General features: G+C 44.8%; 1 protein-coding gene across 2 annotated transcripts in view; it reads right to left on the bottom strand.

The window, feature by feature from the left end:
• Positions 1-15,169, bottom strand: part of LOC144824447 (uncharacterized) — a 170,995-nt gene that overhangs the window by 10,586 nt on the left and 145,240 nt on the right. For both annotated transcript variants that reach the window (XR_013608953.1, XM_078683549.1), the window contains one exon: positions 6,652-6,712. Coding sequence is in view for 1 of the 2 variants with exons in the window: in XM_078683549.1 (XP_078539675.1) it covers positions 6,652-6,712 (61 nt within the window). In the remaining variant the exon portion in view is untranslated. The remainder of the gene's footprint in view (positions 1-6,651; positions 6,713-15,169) is intronic.

Here is a 15,169-nt window from a genome sequence, read left to right on the forward strand (position 1 = left end):
TCACGATGCAGGGATCCGAGACATGACCCTGGACTGGAACACATCCATCCTCACCCGCAGAACCGAGAGAGTCCGCCTCCCCTCTTTCCGATCCAAAGTCACCACGATCACCTGCGGCGTAACGCAGCCTGACCCTTTTCAATATCTACATGGCACCGCTTGCCAACATCGTCTGAGTACACCACCTCAACATCATCTCGTACGCAGCTGACACCAAGCTGATCTTCTCCCTCACCAAGGATCTGGCCACTGCCAAATCCAACCTCCACGAAAGGATTAAGGCCGTCCCAGACTGAATGAATATTAACCGGCTGAAACAGAACTCAGACAAGACAGAGGTCCTCATCCTCGGTTCCACCCCCTCTGCCTGGGATGACTCCTGGTGGCCGACCACGCTGGGAGCTCCCCTGACACTCACCAACCACGCACCCAACCTCGGGTTCATTCTGGACTCAATGCTCTCTATGACCCAGCAAGTCAACGTTGTTTCCTCCTCCTGCTACAACACCTTTGGCATGCTCCGCAAGAGCTACAGATAGATCCCCACCGAAACCAGAAGAACGGTCACCTAAACACTTGTCAGCAGCAGGCAGGACTACGACAACGCCCTCTACGCAGGAATCATGTCTACACTCCAGAAAAGACTTCAACTCATACAAAACGCCTCCGCAAGCCTCATCCTCAGACTCCCTCGCCACAGCCACATCACCACCCACTTGAGAGATCCCCACTTGGCTCCCTGTCAACAAGAGGATCACCTTCAAGCTCGCTTACAAGGCACTCCACAACGCTGGACCAGCATACCTCAACGAACGACTATCCTTCTACAACCAAACCGACTGCTATGCTCCGCTGACCTTGCCCTCTCCACCGTCCCATCCTTCCACCGAATGCCCACCTGTGGCAGACCCAGGACCTGCTGACCTTCAGGAGACTGCTTAAGACCTGGTTGATCGACCCGTAGCTGCTTGCCCCCACCCCCTTGGCGCCTTGAGACCCTCACAGATGAGTAGTGTGCTCTACAAATGTTTTGATTGATTGATTGATTGATTGATTGATTGAATGGGATTCTCTGTTGAATATTGCAGGGTTTGTTCGAGGGCCTGGTTTACTCGTTTGGTCTACCCATCAGTTTGTGTGTGGGAGGCAGACGAGAGTCGAGTGTCAATGTCAAAAGAAGTGCCAAGGTTGCGCCAAAATCGGGAAACAAATTTTGCCCTTTGTCTGATTAAATAACTGAGGAGAGTCCACGCCAATGCATTACATGTTGAACGAATAAAAGGTAGATAGTCTTGGCAGTTGGTATCTGCTTAAAGGCAACAAAATGCACCATTTTTGAAAAACAGATCTAGGATTACCTATATGGTAGTATAACTGTTGGAAGCAACAGTGATGAAGTCCATGCTGTTGGTATACCATAGTTTTGAAGGCACTGCCAATGAACACAGTTTGCTAGAGTCTTTTGTGTCCCAGGGTGCGCTGCTAATGTCATAGCTCCATGTCAAGGCTTCCTTTTTTCAGATCGTTTAAGGGGATATACAATGTAGTACCATGATACAGCAACCCATCACACATGTAGTTGTTCTCTTTGTCCACCCACTTGTCTATATCTACTTGTTTAGTGCATTGGCGGACTTTGCTTAGGAACTGGTCTTGGTTGCATAGCCTAATGATGTGTTTTGTGGAGTTGCCTGACTTGGGGCCTCGGGACTCGGGACTCGGGTCCTGGCCGTCATTTCCCCATCGTAATATTAAATCAGCTTTAATCTGTTGGGCCCACGGTCTCTACATGATCACAAAATTGAACTTACTAAAGAATCGGATCTACCTGTTTTGTCGTGGTGTCAAGGCTTTCAAGGATCTGAAAAACTTTAGGCTGTTATGATACGTGTGTATGGTGATGGTGTGTTGTGCTACGAGCAAGTACTGCTCCGATTCCTGAAAGATGAGTTTAATGGTGAGCAGCTCACTTTCAGCAACACTGTAATTCTGCTCGGCGGACAGCAACTTCTTAGAAAAGTAGGAAATGAGGTTCAAATGTCGTATTCTGATAAGATTCCCCCTACTGCCACCTGCAAGACATCTGCCTCCACAAAGTACTTTTGTGTGTGATCAGGGTGTTTCAGTATCGGAGCTGACATGAATTCCTCTTTCCAATGAGCAGAAGGTTTGTTCCTCCTTCTGCGACCAAATGAAGGGTACTTACTTCCTCATAATTTTATAATGGGATTACAATGTTGGAGTAGTGAGTGATGAACCTCCTTTACAAATTGGCAAGCCCAAGAAACTCTGTTCCTCTTTAATGGAGGTTGAGGCTGGCAGATAGAGATTTGCGTGGACCTTTTTTGTGTCCATGGTTATGCCCTCAGTTGACAGGATGCAGCCCAGAAACCCAACTTTTTGAGTGTGAAATGTGCACTTCTCTACCTTGGCGAACAGGGCATGATCACAGATGTGCTGTAAGACTGTTCACACATGAGTGATATGATCCGTCATGTTTTGGGAATAAATATGATGGCATCAGTGTACTTGATGATGCATACATCTGACAGATCTTGTAGGACTTCATTTATAAAAATTGAAATGTGACAGGGCATTACACAGGCCGAATGGCAAGACGGTATATTCCAACTCGGTTCAAAAACCTGTCTTCCATTTGTCACCCTCCTTCTCGCTAAGGAGGTGATACGTCATGCACAAATCGAGTTTAGTGTATACTGTGGAGTCGCAAACCTGGCCCATTAAGACAGGGATTAAGGGCAATGGGTACCTCTTGTTATTGCTACCTTGTTCAGTGCCCTCTAGTCAATGCAGGCCTGCAACTCTTGGTTCTTTTCAGAGACAAAGAAGAGTGGTAACAATGCAGGTGGAATGTCTAATGAACCCTAAGGAGCTTGCCCAGGTAACTCTTTAGGTGTTTGATCTCAGGGACCGACAAGGCATAGAAGCTCCCACAGTGTAGGACCACGCCTGGCAGTAAGTTTATATGACAGTTGATTTCTCGATGGGGGTGGTAATTACATTGCCTTTTGTTAATTGAAAACATCCTGAAAATCCCGGTATTCAATAGGTATGGAAGCTACAGCTGCGTGTTCAATTGCAGCACAAATTAAGCGAGATACTAGTTCTGTGCTATGGCATAGCAATGGGTTTGACAATAGATTGACCTCAGAGTTACCAAGTGTAAAGCCCAATCAATATCAGGGCAGTGGAGCTGGAGCCAGGATACTCCTAATATAGACCCAAAAATAGGTGTGTTGATCAGGTCAAAGGTCAGAGTCTTGGTATGTCTGTTCTCACATACCAGATCTCTTGGTGCTGTCTAGTATTCAATCATGCCAGAAAAGATTTCAGAGCCCTTCAACGCTCTAACAGGTTCAGGCTGTGCCTTTTTAATGCTTGGAATCTTCAAGGAGCTAGCAAGGGTGAGGTCTAAACAATTTCAGTTGCCCCGGAGTTGAAGATTATGGGCATGAATTTACGCTGTTGTGGAGAGATAATCATGTAAACAGTTATGGTTTGGTGCCGTGGGATGTTACTCAAGGTATTTGCCAAATAATATGAGGTCTTAAACACACCCGATCGGTTGACCTTTATGCTATTCGGGTCTCTTAGTTTTCCTCTAATGTGTCAGTTGTGGTCGCTACAAGTTTACAAAACCTTATGGGTTCGCAGTGCATTCTTTGACGAATTGTCCCGCCTTGCCACTATAGAGGCATAAGTTCTGATTTCTTCTATGCACTTTTTCCCTGGACGTCAAAGGACCACAGAATCCCCCAATTTGCATGGCTTCAGAAATATCATGACTTTTGAGATTGGATTCCTTTGGTTCCGACCGTACTATTAATACCTTAGGCTCTCCACAAGGCCTTTCACCTCTTTGCTCATGTAACCTGTGATCTAGTGGCATGACTGAATTAATTTATTTGTAACAATCCTATGGGGGATCCACAATATGGGCGAACAAGTCTTTGAGATCATCCCTTAAGCCTCTATAAAAGATTGAGGTTCTTGTCTGCTCTGGCCACTGAGTTTCCGTGACTAACCTAATGAATGATGTAATGTATGCAAGTAAAAATGTACTTCCCTGTCACAGGTTCAGAAGCTCATCGATCGCTTGAACAAAGGTGTATTGAGCAAAGAGACAAAGTATTGTCTCCTTAAGCCATCTAAAATCATGCAAAACAGGGTCATTGTTATTGATGAGTGGGAATACCCAATTGGCAGTAGTGCCTCCAAGATACGAAATGATGAAGGCAATTGTGGCAGTATCCTGGCGTTGCAGGAATGGAGTTTTCTGCATCGCTAAATTTGCAAGGGAGCATATGTCTGCAGCGTTGAAGATTTGCAGGAGAGTTGCAGTGCAGAAAAAGCTCCTCCAGGTCGTGGAAACGTTCAGGTGAGTGGGATCACTAAAGAGGATCCATTCTCTTCAACCAGTGAGTAAGACAAGCACTGCCTTGTGGTTTGAGTGCTGTGTAAATATTGTTCCTAAATCCTGATGAGTCAGCCTAAATGTCCCCATAGTCATGTGCCTATGGGTGTTCCCAAATATTAGGGGTGGGCGGACATTTCCGTTCCTCCCACGGAATGGGTGGAGATTTGCCCCTTCCGCAAAGAAGGTGGAAAAACGGGGCAAATTTCCGCACACTTGGGGGCAGAACGGAAGTTGCCTGCCCGCCTCCCGCCCGCAATATTAAACAGATTAAAGCCTAAAATAAGATTTAAAACACTTAGCTTATTGCGGGGTCATCTCTTCCTGGTCTATCGCGCCTTCTTCTTGAAACTGTGCATGCGCGGGAGCATCTCTCATACCAGTGTAGGATGTTAGAGCATTTTACATCACACACATATATATTAAAGAAAAACGTGTACAATATACATGATTGCTTATGTGTCCTCCACAATGTCCGTACACCTCAAGGTTGTAATGACTCCCTCCTGGGAGGAGAAATGGTTAAGGATGCGACCGTCCAACTTCATCAATGTTTTCCTTCGTAACAATGTTCCGTGGGTGCCACCTCAGATACGGCTATTGAGCCATTTTGCCGGCGTTTTGAAAATGGGCCTGGAAATTCCATGCAGCTCGTGCGTGTTATTTCCAAAGTCCATTTTCATTGGCCTTCGCGTGCGTGCTGTTTTTAACAGAACACGCAATAGGCCATAGGCGGTCGCGTAGCTCCGCCTATGGCCTATTGGTGTCTGTTACGCGCACCAGAGGCCATATGTTTTTGAATTATCACATGTCCACACACACACACCACACACACACTACACACACCTCACACACACTACATACACACACCACACACACACATACAAACACCACACAACTCCACACACATAACACTACATACATAAGACCACACACATAACACCACACACACACCACACACACACAACACCACACACACATACACACCACACAACACCACACACACAGAGAAGCGTGGCTCAGTGGTTAGAGGCGGCAGACCCTGAAGCTGAGATCGACCGTGGACCAGGGTTCGATTCCCCGCCTCGGCGGGTCTCAGGCTCAAAAAATTCCACGGACTCGACAATTCTCGCTCCGGTGCCTACTCGAATCACGGGGTCACACTCTGCAACTCTGGGCAATAGCTTGCTTAATCTCCACTACAGCCCCTCGCGGCGGGATGCCTGGCTTTCACCTTGTGGACACCCTGCCGGGGTTTCTCACAGGGGAATACCAGGACGGGTTCCCTAAGCAAGCGCCAGGATGCCCTTTGGGTGACAGGTTTGCGCTATATAAGTACACCTACATTTACATTTACATTTACATTTACACACCACCACCCACACAACACCACCCACACACACCCACACACTCACCACCACACACTCACCACCACACACTCACCACCATACACTCACCACCACACTTTCACCAGGCACACACACACACACACACCACCAGCCGTCGGTGCACACTTTCAACAGGCACACACAACACCAGCTGTCACTGCACGCTTTTATCAGGAACACATACACACCACCAGCCGTCAGTGCATGCTTTCACCAGGAACACACATATACCACCAGCCGTCAGTGCACGCTTTCACCAGGCAAATACAACACCAGCCGTCATTGCACGCTTTCACCAGGCACACACACAACCAGCCATCTGTGCATGCTTTCACCAGGCACACACACCACCAGCCGTTTGTGCACGCTTTCACCAGGCACACACACCACCAGCCGTCTGTGCACGCGCTCACCAGGCACACACACCACCAGCTGTCAGTGCACACTTCCACCCGGCACACACACCTCCAGCCGGCAGTGCACGCTTTCACCAGGCACACACACCAACAGCCATCAGTGCACAATTTCTACAGGCACACACACCACCAGCCATCAGTACACACTACAATTGTTAACACATCCACAATTAACTATTGTAGCAATCACAGTATGGCACACTTTACTTTTAAACATATTCATCTAAAGCACAGCATGCCACCATTGCTACAATTCAAATCCAACCCACATAATTCCACTACACACCAAATGCATACAGTCCATAACACATGGCGAAAAGACATTGCCATTTACAATGCCATTAGCTCAAACTCAAATAAATCCGAGACCTATTGCATTTCCAATGCTTGTTTTTAGTCATGCTTGTATTACCTGAACAATTCCCTTCTTCCGTGTGTTCTGGTAGCTGGGGTTAGTAACAGAGTGTAGATTTCTAGATAGAAATAAAAAGAGGTGCATAATTAAAACAGTCTCAGTGAAGAGCACATATACAAAAGATGTAGAGGGAAAGGTGCACTGAAACCTACCTAAAGACATCCAAGAACTGTCCAGAATAGTGTAAATTCACAGAAGATTCACTGATGCTCCATATTACCAAATACATTTCACTTTAACTGCAGGAAAACTTATCTTGTTCCTTACGTTTTCAGGAATCAACAGAACATAAAAGATGAGTACTGTTTGGGATATATTTATGGGTGAGTTAAATTCAGCACGCAGGCGCTGTCTTACCACGTGAGATTTAATGCAGCTTTTCTTCTGCGAGCAATGATCCGGAGAGCAAGCATGAAACCAGGAACATCGGTGCAGGAAATGCCACCTTGACAATGAGTGCTGACGAGGAGAAGCGTCAACCCGGAAGTGCTGGTAAGTGACCCAGACTAGGCTTTCCCGAAGCAAGTATGCGAAGCATCACTGCTCGGGATCAGCAAGTTCTTGAGCTGCTCGCCCGATCCCCGCGTATGCGCAATAGCGGGAGTCTGCCATAATTGTAGTTTGCAGGTTGGGACTGACTGGCAAACATGACAGTGAGATGGCGAGTGTAACTTGGAAACTACTTCACATACGGACCCTGCTGTCAGTGAGTGGACTCTGTGCTGAAGGGGGCCCTGGATCTGAGGGGCCCCCTGCAACGCAGGGGCTGTGGGGGTCTGTGTTACACCCATGGGCTAACCATGTTGGATGCTGTATTATTCTTTGAATCTAGCAGAGCTGCCTTCCTTGTTTGTTCTTCAATAACCAAAAGAACACCATTGAAATATTGTTTCACAGATCATAAGTTGCTCTTTTCAAGCCTGACCAAACTTTACATTCTTCTCAGTTTAGTGTGATAATTGGATGAAGAGCTACTGAAAGTGAAAGTGAGGTGGTTCAGGCCTGAATGGTAGGAGATGGTTGTGTGGTGAAGCCGGATTCACTGCAGAATGCAACTCCTACTGCACTGCAGAAGGAATTGAAACATTTAACTCCCACAACAGCAGTTGTTGAGGGAAATGCTTAGGGAAAAATGAGTTCAAATGTACCTATTGCCCAGTATGAACCTGCTAGTCATCGTTGGCATCATAGTACTAAAATATAAATACCTAAATAATAAAATGTATAAATTAATCAGGTGAATTATTTTGGAGCTTCAAGTGTTTCACATATGGCAATATTCAGTGATTAAAAGTGAATGTGGGCCAACTACTGCTGATGATAAATCTTCGAGTGAACTAGTAAAGGAGTGGAGTTCACTCAGTTCAGTAAACTTTATTTCGATGATTAAAAACCATCATGAAAATTCATTATACAAAGTCATCAATTACAATTCTGAACCATGAAATATTAAAAACAAGATTTATACAGTTAAAACGTATGATATTATGTACATCCTTATTCAGCCTCTCGTGTTTCTTAAGTTTACTGCAACTTTTAAAAAACTCATAATAGAGCATAAGGTGCGCATATCAGAAGCTCTTTGCAGAAAAAGTAATGCAGTTTTGGCATGGCGAAATGTTAACTCTTTTAAAATATCTACAAGAAATCTACGGCAAGGGATTCGATAAAATGAACATAAAAGTACAAAATGAAGGGTGTCCTGTGGAGACCTATTGTCGCAGCCGCAGGCACCCTTCTGCTCAATTGTTACAGTAAAACCAGACGGATAAGCTAAGATATTAGGTAACAGATTGAGCCTAAAACGACACATTAAAAATCTATCTTGCTGATTATACATTAAAAATAAATAGGGTTCCATACCCTCCCCGTTACTTGCTAAGCGGTGTGCAACTACAGATGTTTTTAGTAAATCAGGATTTTGTCTGCCCAGTTCATAATTCGCTAGTAACAATTTTTGAATCCGATATTTACAAGAGGTGTCAATTGAGGTCGGATCCCTGAACAATGTCTGGTGATCGCTGCTCCCTAGTGTGTCCTTGACATAATTTAGCCATGGGTTTTGCAGGCACTTATCTTTTTGTAAAACAGTCTTTGACTATTATCCTGCTTAGCTCCGCTTCCGGGTTTACCCAGATTCTGAGACAAGTCAGGATAGGTCTCACCTTTATCTGGTCTGTGATATATGGGATCCCAAGTTCAGTGTGTGCAATTGCTGCAGGGATACTCTGCGGTGTCTTCAAAATCCTGCGTAGGAATTTATCTTCCTCTACTTGTAAGTGTCTTACATCCCTGAAACCCCAAACCTCTGCCCCGTACATGGCCTTGGCGGTACTTACCGCTCTGTATACAGTCATTACTTGCTCTGGTGACCAGCGAACCAGCCTACGGGCAAAGTTTAATATAGCACCGTTTGCTGAAACCAATTTTCTACACCTTTCCTCAATTAAGGAATCAAACTTGATCTCCCCATCGAACAACAGACCCAAATATGAGAAGGTTGTAAAGGTTTCTAAAATGTGGGCCCCTATTTTAAATACATATGTCTTCCGGGGTTTTTATCCCGCCACCATCACGAAGGATTTGCTCAGGTTCACGGAAAGATCTAAATTGTCCATGAACTTCACAAATCCATCCACAAGATGTTGCAAATTCAGTGCTGTTCGTGCAAGCAGGACCGCGTCATCCGCGTACAGCAGTACTGGTATATGACGCGATCCTGCTTTGGGGCAGTCAGTCTCCAGAGCAACCAATGTTCTTTCTAGGTCATTTATGTACAGTGAGAATAAAAAGGGAGCCAGGATACACCCCTGCCTCACTCCGCTAGTGCACGGGAAGGGATCGGTACTCCCCCCCCCCCCCGCGCTATAGCGGACCTTAGCAGTGGTGTTTCAATGTAATTCTTTTAGAATGTTTATAAGACTAGGATCAATTCCCAAGTTACACATCAAGGCCCAGAGTTTGTTTCTATTTACATTATCAGAGGCCCCAGCCAGGTCCATAAATCCCATGTAAACCGTTCCGTTGCTAGCTTTTGTATATTTAGCAACTAATAGGTAGAGGTTGAGACATTGATCACTGGTTGATTTACCCGATCTAAATCCATATTGAGTATCTAACTAGGGTGTGGTGCTCTTCTGTCCAAGTGGTGAGGCGGTTTAAAACCGCCCTACCTAGTAGTTTATCTGACACGTCTATTAGCGATATTGGTCTATAGCATTGAGGGTTGTCCCTACTACCATTCTTAAAGATAGGGACAATCAATGCTGTAGACCAAGATCGCGGGAGCCCAGATTTTATCGCTGCATTTAACACCCTAGTCATAATGGGTGCCCAGAGTTCAAAGTAGATCTGGTGGCGTACCATCGGGCCCTGGTGCCTTATTTCGAGTCAGACCTTGAATGGCCACTGTGATTTCTTGTAGTGAGAATTCTAATTCCGTAGGCCGAGCCCCATCCCAAACCTCTACCATATCTATGTCGCAATGGTGGTTGTAAAGGCTCTTAAAATGAGTCACCCACTGCTCCGGGAGTATGTTAGTACTAATCATCGGGGTACTACTGTCTTGAAAACAGGGCCTATTGATGATTTTCCAAAATTCAGTATAGTCCCTGTTTTCCCCTGCTTCCCTCAGGTCAGCCCAGACTTCCTTTTGGAGCGTGATCTTTCTCTGTTTGAGCTGGGTTTTGTAAGTGCGCCTACAGAGGGCTACTTTCTGATTGCCCCTCGGGAGATTCTTAAGGCAGAGTTTTAGCTCTCTCAGTGCCCGGGAACAATTAGTGTCGAACCATCGTGGTTGTGTTATTTCTTTTGTGGGACGTTTAGTTTTCAGTAGTCCATCAACCACATTTGTTAGGGACTCAAACGCTGAGACCACATCTCTGCCCTCTACTGTAGGTTCTAAACAGACATGTATTTGTTCATTTCCTCTTTCTATTAGGGTTCTATAGAATTCCTGAGCATTGATTTTTGACCATCTTAATCGCCTCCCCTGCTCCGTTGGGCGCAACTCAATGTCTACCAGATCACTCCTTGGTGAGAGACCATTATATAGAAGTTCGAGAATTAGGGGATTATGGTCACTGAAGGGACTCCAGTCCGTTCTCACCTCTTTAACCTTATCTTTTGCAAAAGTGGATATTATCATAAAATCTATAATAGATGAGCAGCCTCTGCCCTTGAATGTTGGTGTAAGAGTGCCGTCTTTTCTCGGGGCCAGCAGGTCTATTGTGTGCGTGAGGGCGTAATTGTTTAACAACTTCATAATCAATTTTCCCTCCTTGTTATGCTCAAAATGTGGTCCACTTTCTATTGGGCAAGATGACCAGTCGGGGCTTACGGGGAGGAGTTTTGGGCAAAGGTGACAGTTAAAGTCGCCCACGACCAGGATAATTGGTTCCGCACCCCCTTTCCTTTGCTCAGTTTCATAGTTTAGTCTGCTCTCTAGTTCCTGTATAACTGGATAATTCCCATCTATAGACCCTGAGTTGTAGAAATTTAGTATCAACAACCTCAGCCCTTGTCCTTGGAATACCACTGCCTGTAAAGTGTGTGATGTCCAGGGAGGTTGTGACCATGTACCTTTTAACAAAAGTGAGATTTATATAAGTTTCAAAGACACCACAGAGAGGAGCAAAATACTAGGAGACCACACACCCAATTTGGGTGGTATAGAAGGCCCTCACACACCGACCTGGTCAGTGTCATGCTTCATCATCGGGCCCCACAAAAGAGGCCGAGTGCCTCTTTCGTGTGCTGCGACGCCAGGAGACTGCGGAGCTCGTTGTGTGTGAAGGGCGTGCAGTGAATTATATAGATAAAAAGTGCCTAAAGGGTATCAAAAAATTAAATTTTAATGTGTGATCCCTAAGACACGGATAAAAAGAAATATGTGTCTGAATAAATTGCCAAAGTTAATGGTTTGGTTAATTCAGATTTCTATTTAAGTCAGTCAACATGTTTCTGCCGTTAAATGGTTTTAGTTTACCTTGGCATTCGTCAGGACTAGTAAACCCCGGCGGTATGGACTCTCTAATCATCGTCGGGGTCCGGTACAGAGGGTATGCTAGGTGGCAGAAGCGGGTCGAATGCGTTGAGGGCGATGTGCCAGGTACGCTTCAACCCCCCTCCCGAGACCCATGGTGCAATTAGCGCCATCCTATAAAGTGCAGATATACTTCTGAACCTGGAGTGTTTTTGGAATGAGCCATTCGCTCTTCCCCACCTTTTAATGCACTTTATCACTTTTTTGATTTTTCACTTTCACGTCCCCAGGTCAGGGTGGATGATTAGAGAGTCCATACCGCCGGGGTTTACTAGCCCGGAAGCTTGTTTCCTTCCCAGTGTAAGAATTGGCTTTTGTAGTCTGGTCTGCCCTGTTCCCATGATGCACTGGGCCAGGGACAGACTAATTTGCATACAGCCAGGTTCTGAAACTGGGATGGTGCAATGAGCTAAAAAACGGTGTTGGATCTAGCCCTGATCTCTTGACTGGGTGAGAGTACTCTGCTTAATTCAGAGACTCTGTCCATCACCACCCCTTGTTGTAAATAGCGTCCTGGATGGGGCAGCTGGGAGTTGTAGTCCTGCTCGGCAGAGCAGGGCCCGGCCAAACAGGAAACCAGCAGTGAGGGTGAGTCGCTCGGCGGAGCAAAGCCCGGCCGTTCCCCACAGCAGGGTCCTCGAGTGCGCGCTGACCTTTAAGCGCCTCCTGGCGCACGATGATTGCAGGTGTGGCCGCGTCCTGGATGGGGCAGCTGGGAGTTGTAGTCCTGCTCGGCGGAGCAGGACCCGGCCAAACAGGAAATCAGCAGTGAGGGTGAGTCGCTCGGCGGAGCAAAGCCCGTCCGTTCCCCACAGCAAACGGACAGGCAAAATGATTTGATGGTAAACGCCTCAGCGGAGCAAAGCCCAGCCGGCGTTATCCCTCTCTTAGGCAGCCCTCACTCACTATCCAGCTCCTCATCAAAGTAGACATAGACGTTATTGGTCCATTGAGTCCTAAGGGCAATCTTTACAATAAGCAACATAGGTTCTAATAATGATTAAGAATTGGAAGGAATAAGCACAATTTTCACACTTGGTCTCCCATGACATCTATATTTTTTGCATATTTCTTGTGTTTTTCTACTGGTATGTCAATAAATTCCATTGGCAATAAAATATCAGTGACAATTTTTTATGTCTTTCAGAACATGCGGTGGTTATGCGAATATGTGAAAGCGGGATCCAAAACAATGCAACCTTCTCTCACTTTCATTTGTATTACATTGAAAGTGAGAGACAATGGAGTGACGTAGGAGCATTAAAGGGGCTATCAGATGAATGATGTCACAATGTGTCTCAAAACCAAAGCCAACATCATCAATGAAAGGAAAATTCTAAAATATATATTGCTGGTGGCTGCTGGTGAAGTAGCACTAGGTGAAGAGAACAGTTGTTTACTCGCTGGAGGGCCCTTTAACCCCTTCGGTGCTCATGACGGAGCGGTTCCGTCATGAGCGTCGGTTGAGCTGTGCTCATGACGGAACCGTTCCGTCATGACCCCATCCGTTTTTCAGAACGTTCAGCACAGCGCGAAATTTCGCGCCGCGCTGAACGGGTTAATCACTAATGCAGTCTTTCTAAGCCAGCATCTCAATACTTGACTTTAACGTTTTCCCTCTTTAATTTAGAACATTCTACCTTCAGTGTGTGAAGTTTTCTTATATCAATATTAGTTTTTTACCGCTGACTTTAAGTTTCTTCTGTCTTTTTTGACTGGTATAGCCGTATGGGATAATGATATAGTATTTAGTTTGCCATCAGTCTGCATTGGATAGTAGTATCCTGTTTTGAGTTTCATTGGCTTGCTGTTTGTAGATTTGTGGTTGAATGCAGCTAGTTTTTTTGCCTGTTACCCATTTTTGAAGAGCAGCCAGTGTAAGGCTTTCATTACGTTCTGACTTGATCTTCTTATGATACCCTTTAGCATGTTGGGTGTCATTTTCTGTGTTGACTGGAGTACATTATGCTATTTACAGACTATTACTATAGTTCAGTCTTTTGCACTTCAGTGGGAAATGAACCGATTCTCTGTAGCACACGAGGCCTAATCCCTCAATTAAGTGAGTATTCAAACCAAGAAGCCAACATATTAGCATATACGCTGTTTTCATCATTTTTGTATTATTAAAATCGAGTCAGGTTTTCAGGATATTCACAATAAATATTTATGAGGCTAATTTACATCAAATCAATTTGCATGAAATTATTTGCATATCTTTCGATCATTCTGAAAACCTCCCTGGATTTTCCTGTTGGACTGACTGATTTACTCTACTCTGTAAGAAACTTAAGGTTTTTGAGTTTGATCTGGTAAATTGTACTTGACGACTGGTATTTCAATTTGCAAGTGACAAAAATTGTCACTGATATTATAATGCCAATGCAATTTATTGATATACAACTAGAAGAAAACATATTTTAAATGGTGGTGCTAACATCAGCACTGCACAGATAAAACGACCAATGACTATTTTTAATGCTGGTGTCAACTGCTGCAGAGGACAAACTCAAATACAACTGACAAAATCCTAACAGGGGATCTGGAAAAAGGGATTTCAAAAATTCAGAAAATCCATCGACACAGACACTAAGTACTCTGCATGTATCCAAATTTCCTTGTGCACGGGGTGCTCCTGCAAGACATCTTTGGTTAGAGATCAGCAATGAAATGTAAAAAGGCAGATCCCATATTCAAAGAGGATGTGCAGGGAGCTGCATCTGGCACAGCTACCGTTTGTCCATGGCAATCATGAACTGCAGCAGAGCTGCTGCAGAGGAAGGCGCAATAGAGCAAGACTGTTTAGCAATTATGAACTGCAGAATGAATGAATTTAAGGGCTGTTCACAAAATGTACTCTCAGCGGCTGGTAAGTAGAGGGGTGGCAGCTTATTGACGTCAAATTCCAACACTTGTCCATAATGGATCATGGGAACCATGTGACACACACCTGCTGCTGACGTAAGCAAGTAGAGCTGTTCAAGAAATGTGAGAGCTAAAAAACATTTACTTGCTAGAACTCCACGAACCAGCAAGTATCCAAGTATTAAGCAGAATGTTCATGGTGAGGAACAGCTCCCTCACAGGGTGAGAGGCAAGATCTCCCAGGTACCGAGAACAACAAGCCTTTCGAAGCCATCATTAATTATCATCAAAATATCATCTTTAATGCATATTTCTGAAATCATTTTATCCAAAACATCAGTTTATCGGATTCTGAAAATACACTCATTTTGCTATTTAATACGTCTTTTTTTTTTTTAGGGATAAAAGATCTTAATTCTCAAAAACATGTGTTTATTATTGTCATGAAAAACAATATTTTTGCTGTAAAATGCCAAACTGCATTGTTACTAAATAAATGTTGGTCCCTAAATATGAGCTAGTCCACCACACACGATCTGTACTACTGTCACACATGAACAGGTGTTGCTATCCTTGCCAGGGCTTCATTTGTAAAAAAAAAAGTGC

Source organism: Lissotriton helveticus, chromosome 3_1 (assembly GCF_964261635.1).
Source record: "Lissotriton helveticus chromosome 3_1, aLisHel1.1, whole genome shotgun sequence".
Lineage (NCBI taxonomy): Eukaryota > Metazoa > Chordata > Amphibia > Caudata > Salamandridae > Lissotriton > Lissotriton helveticus.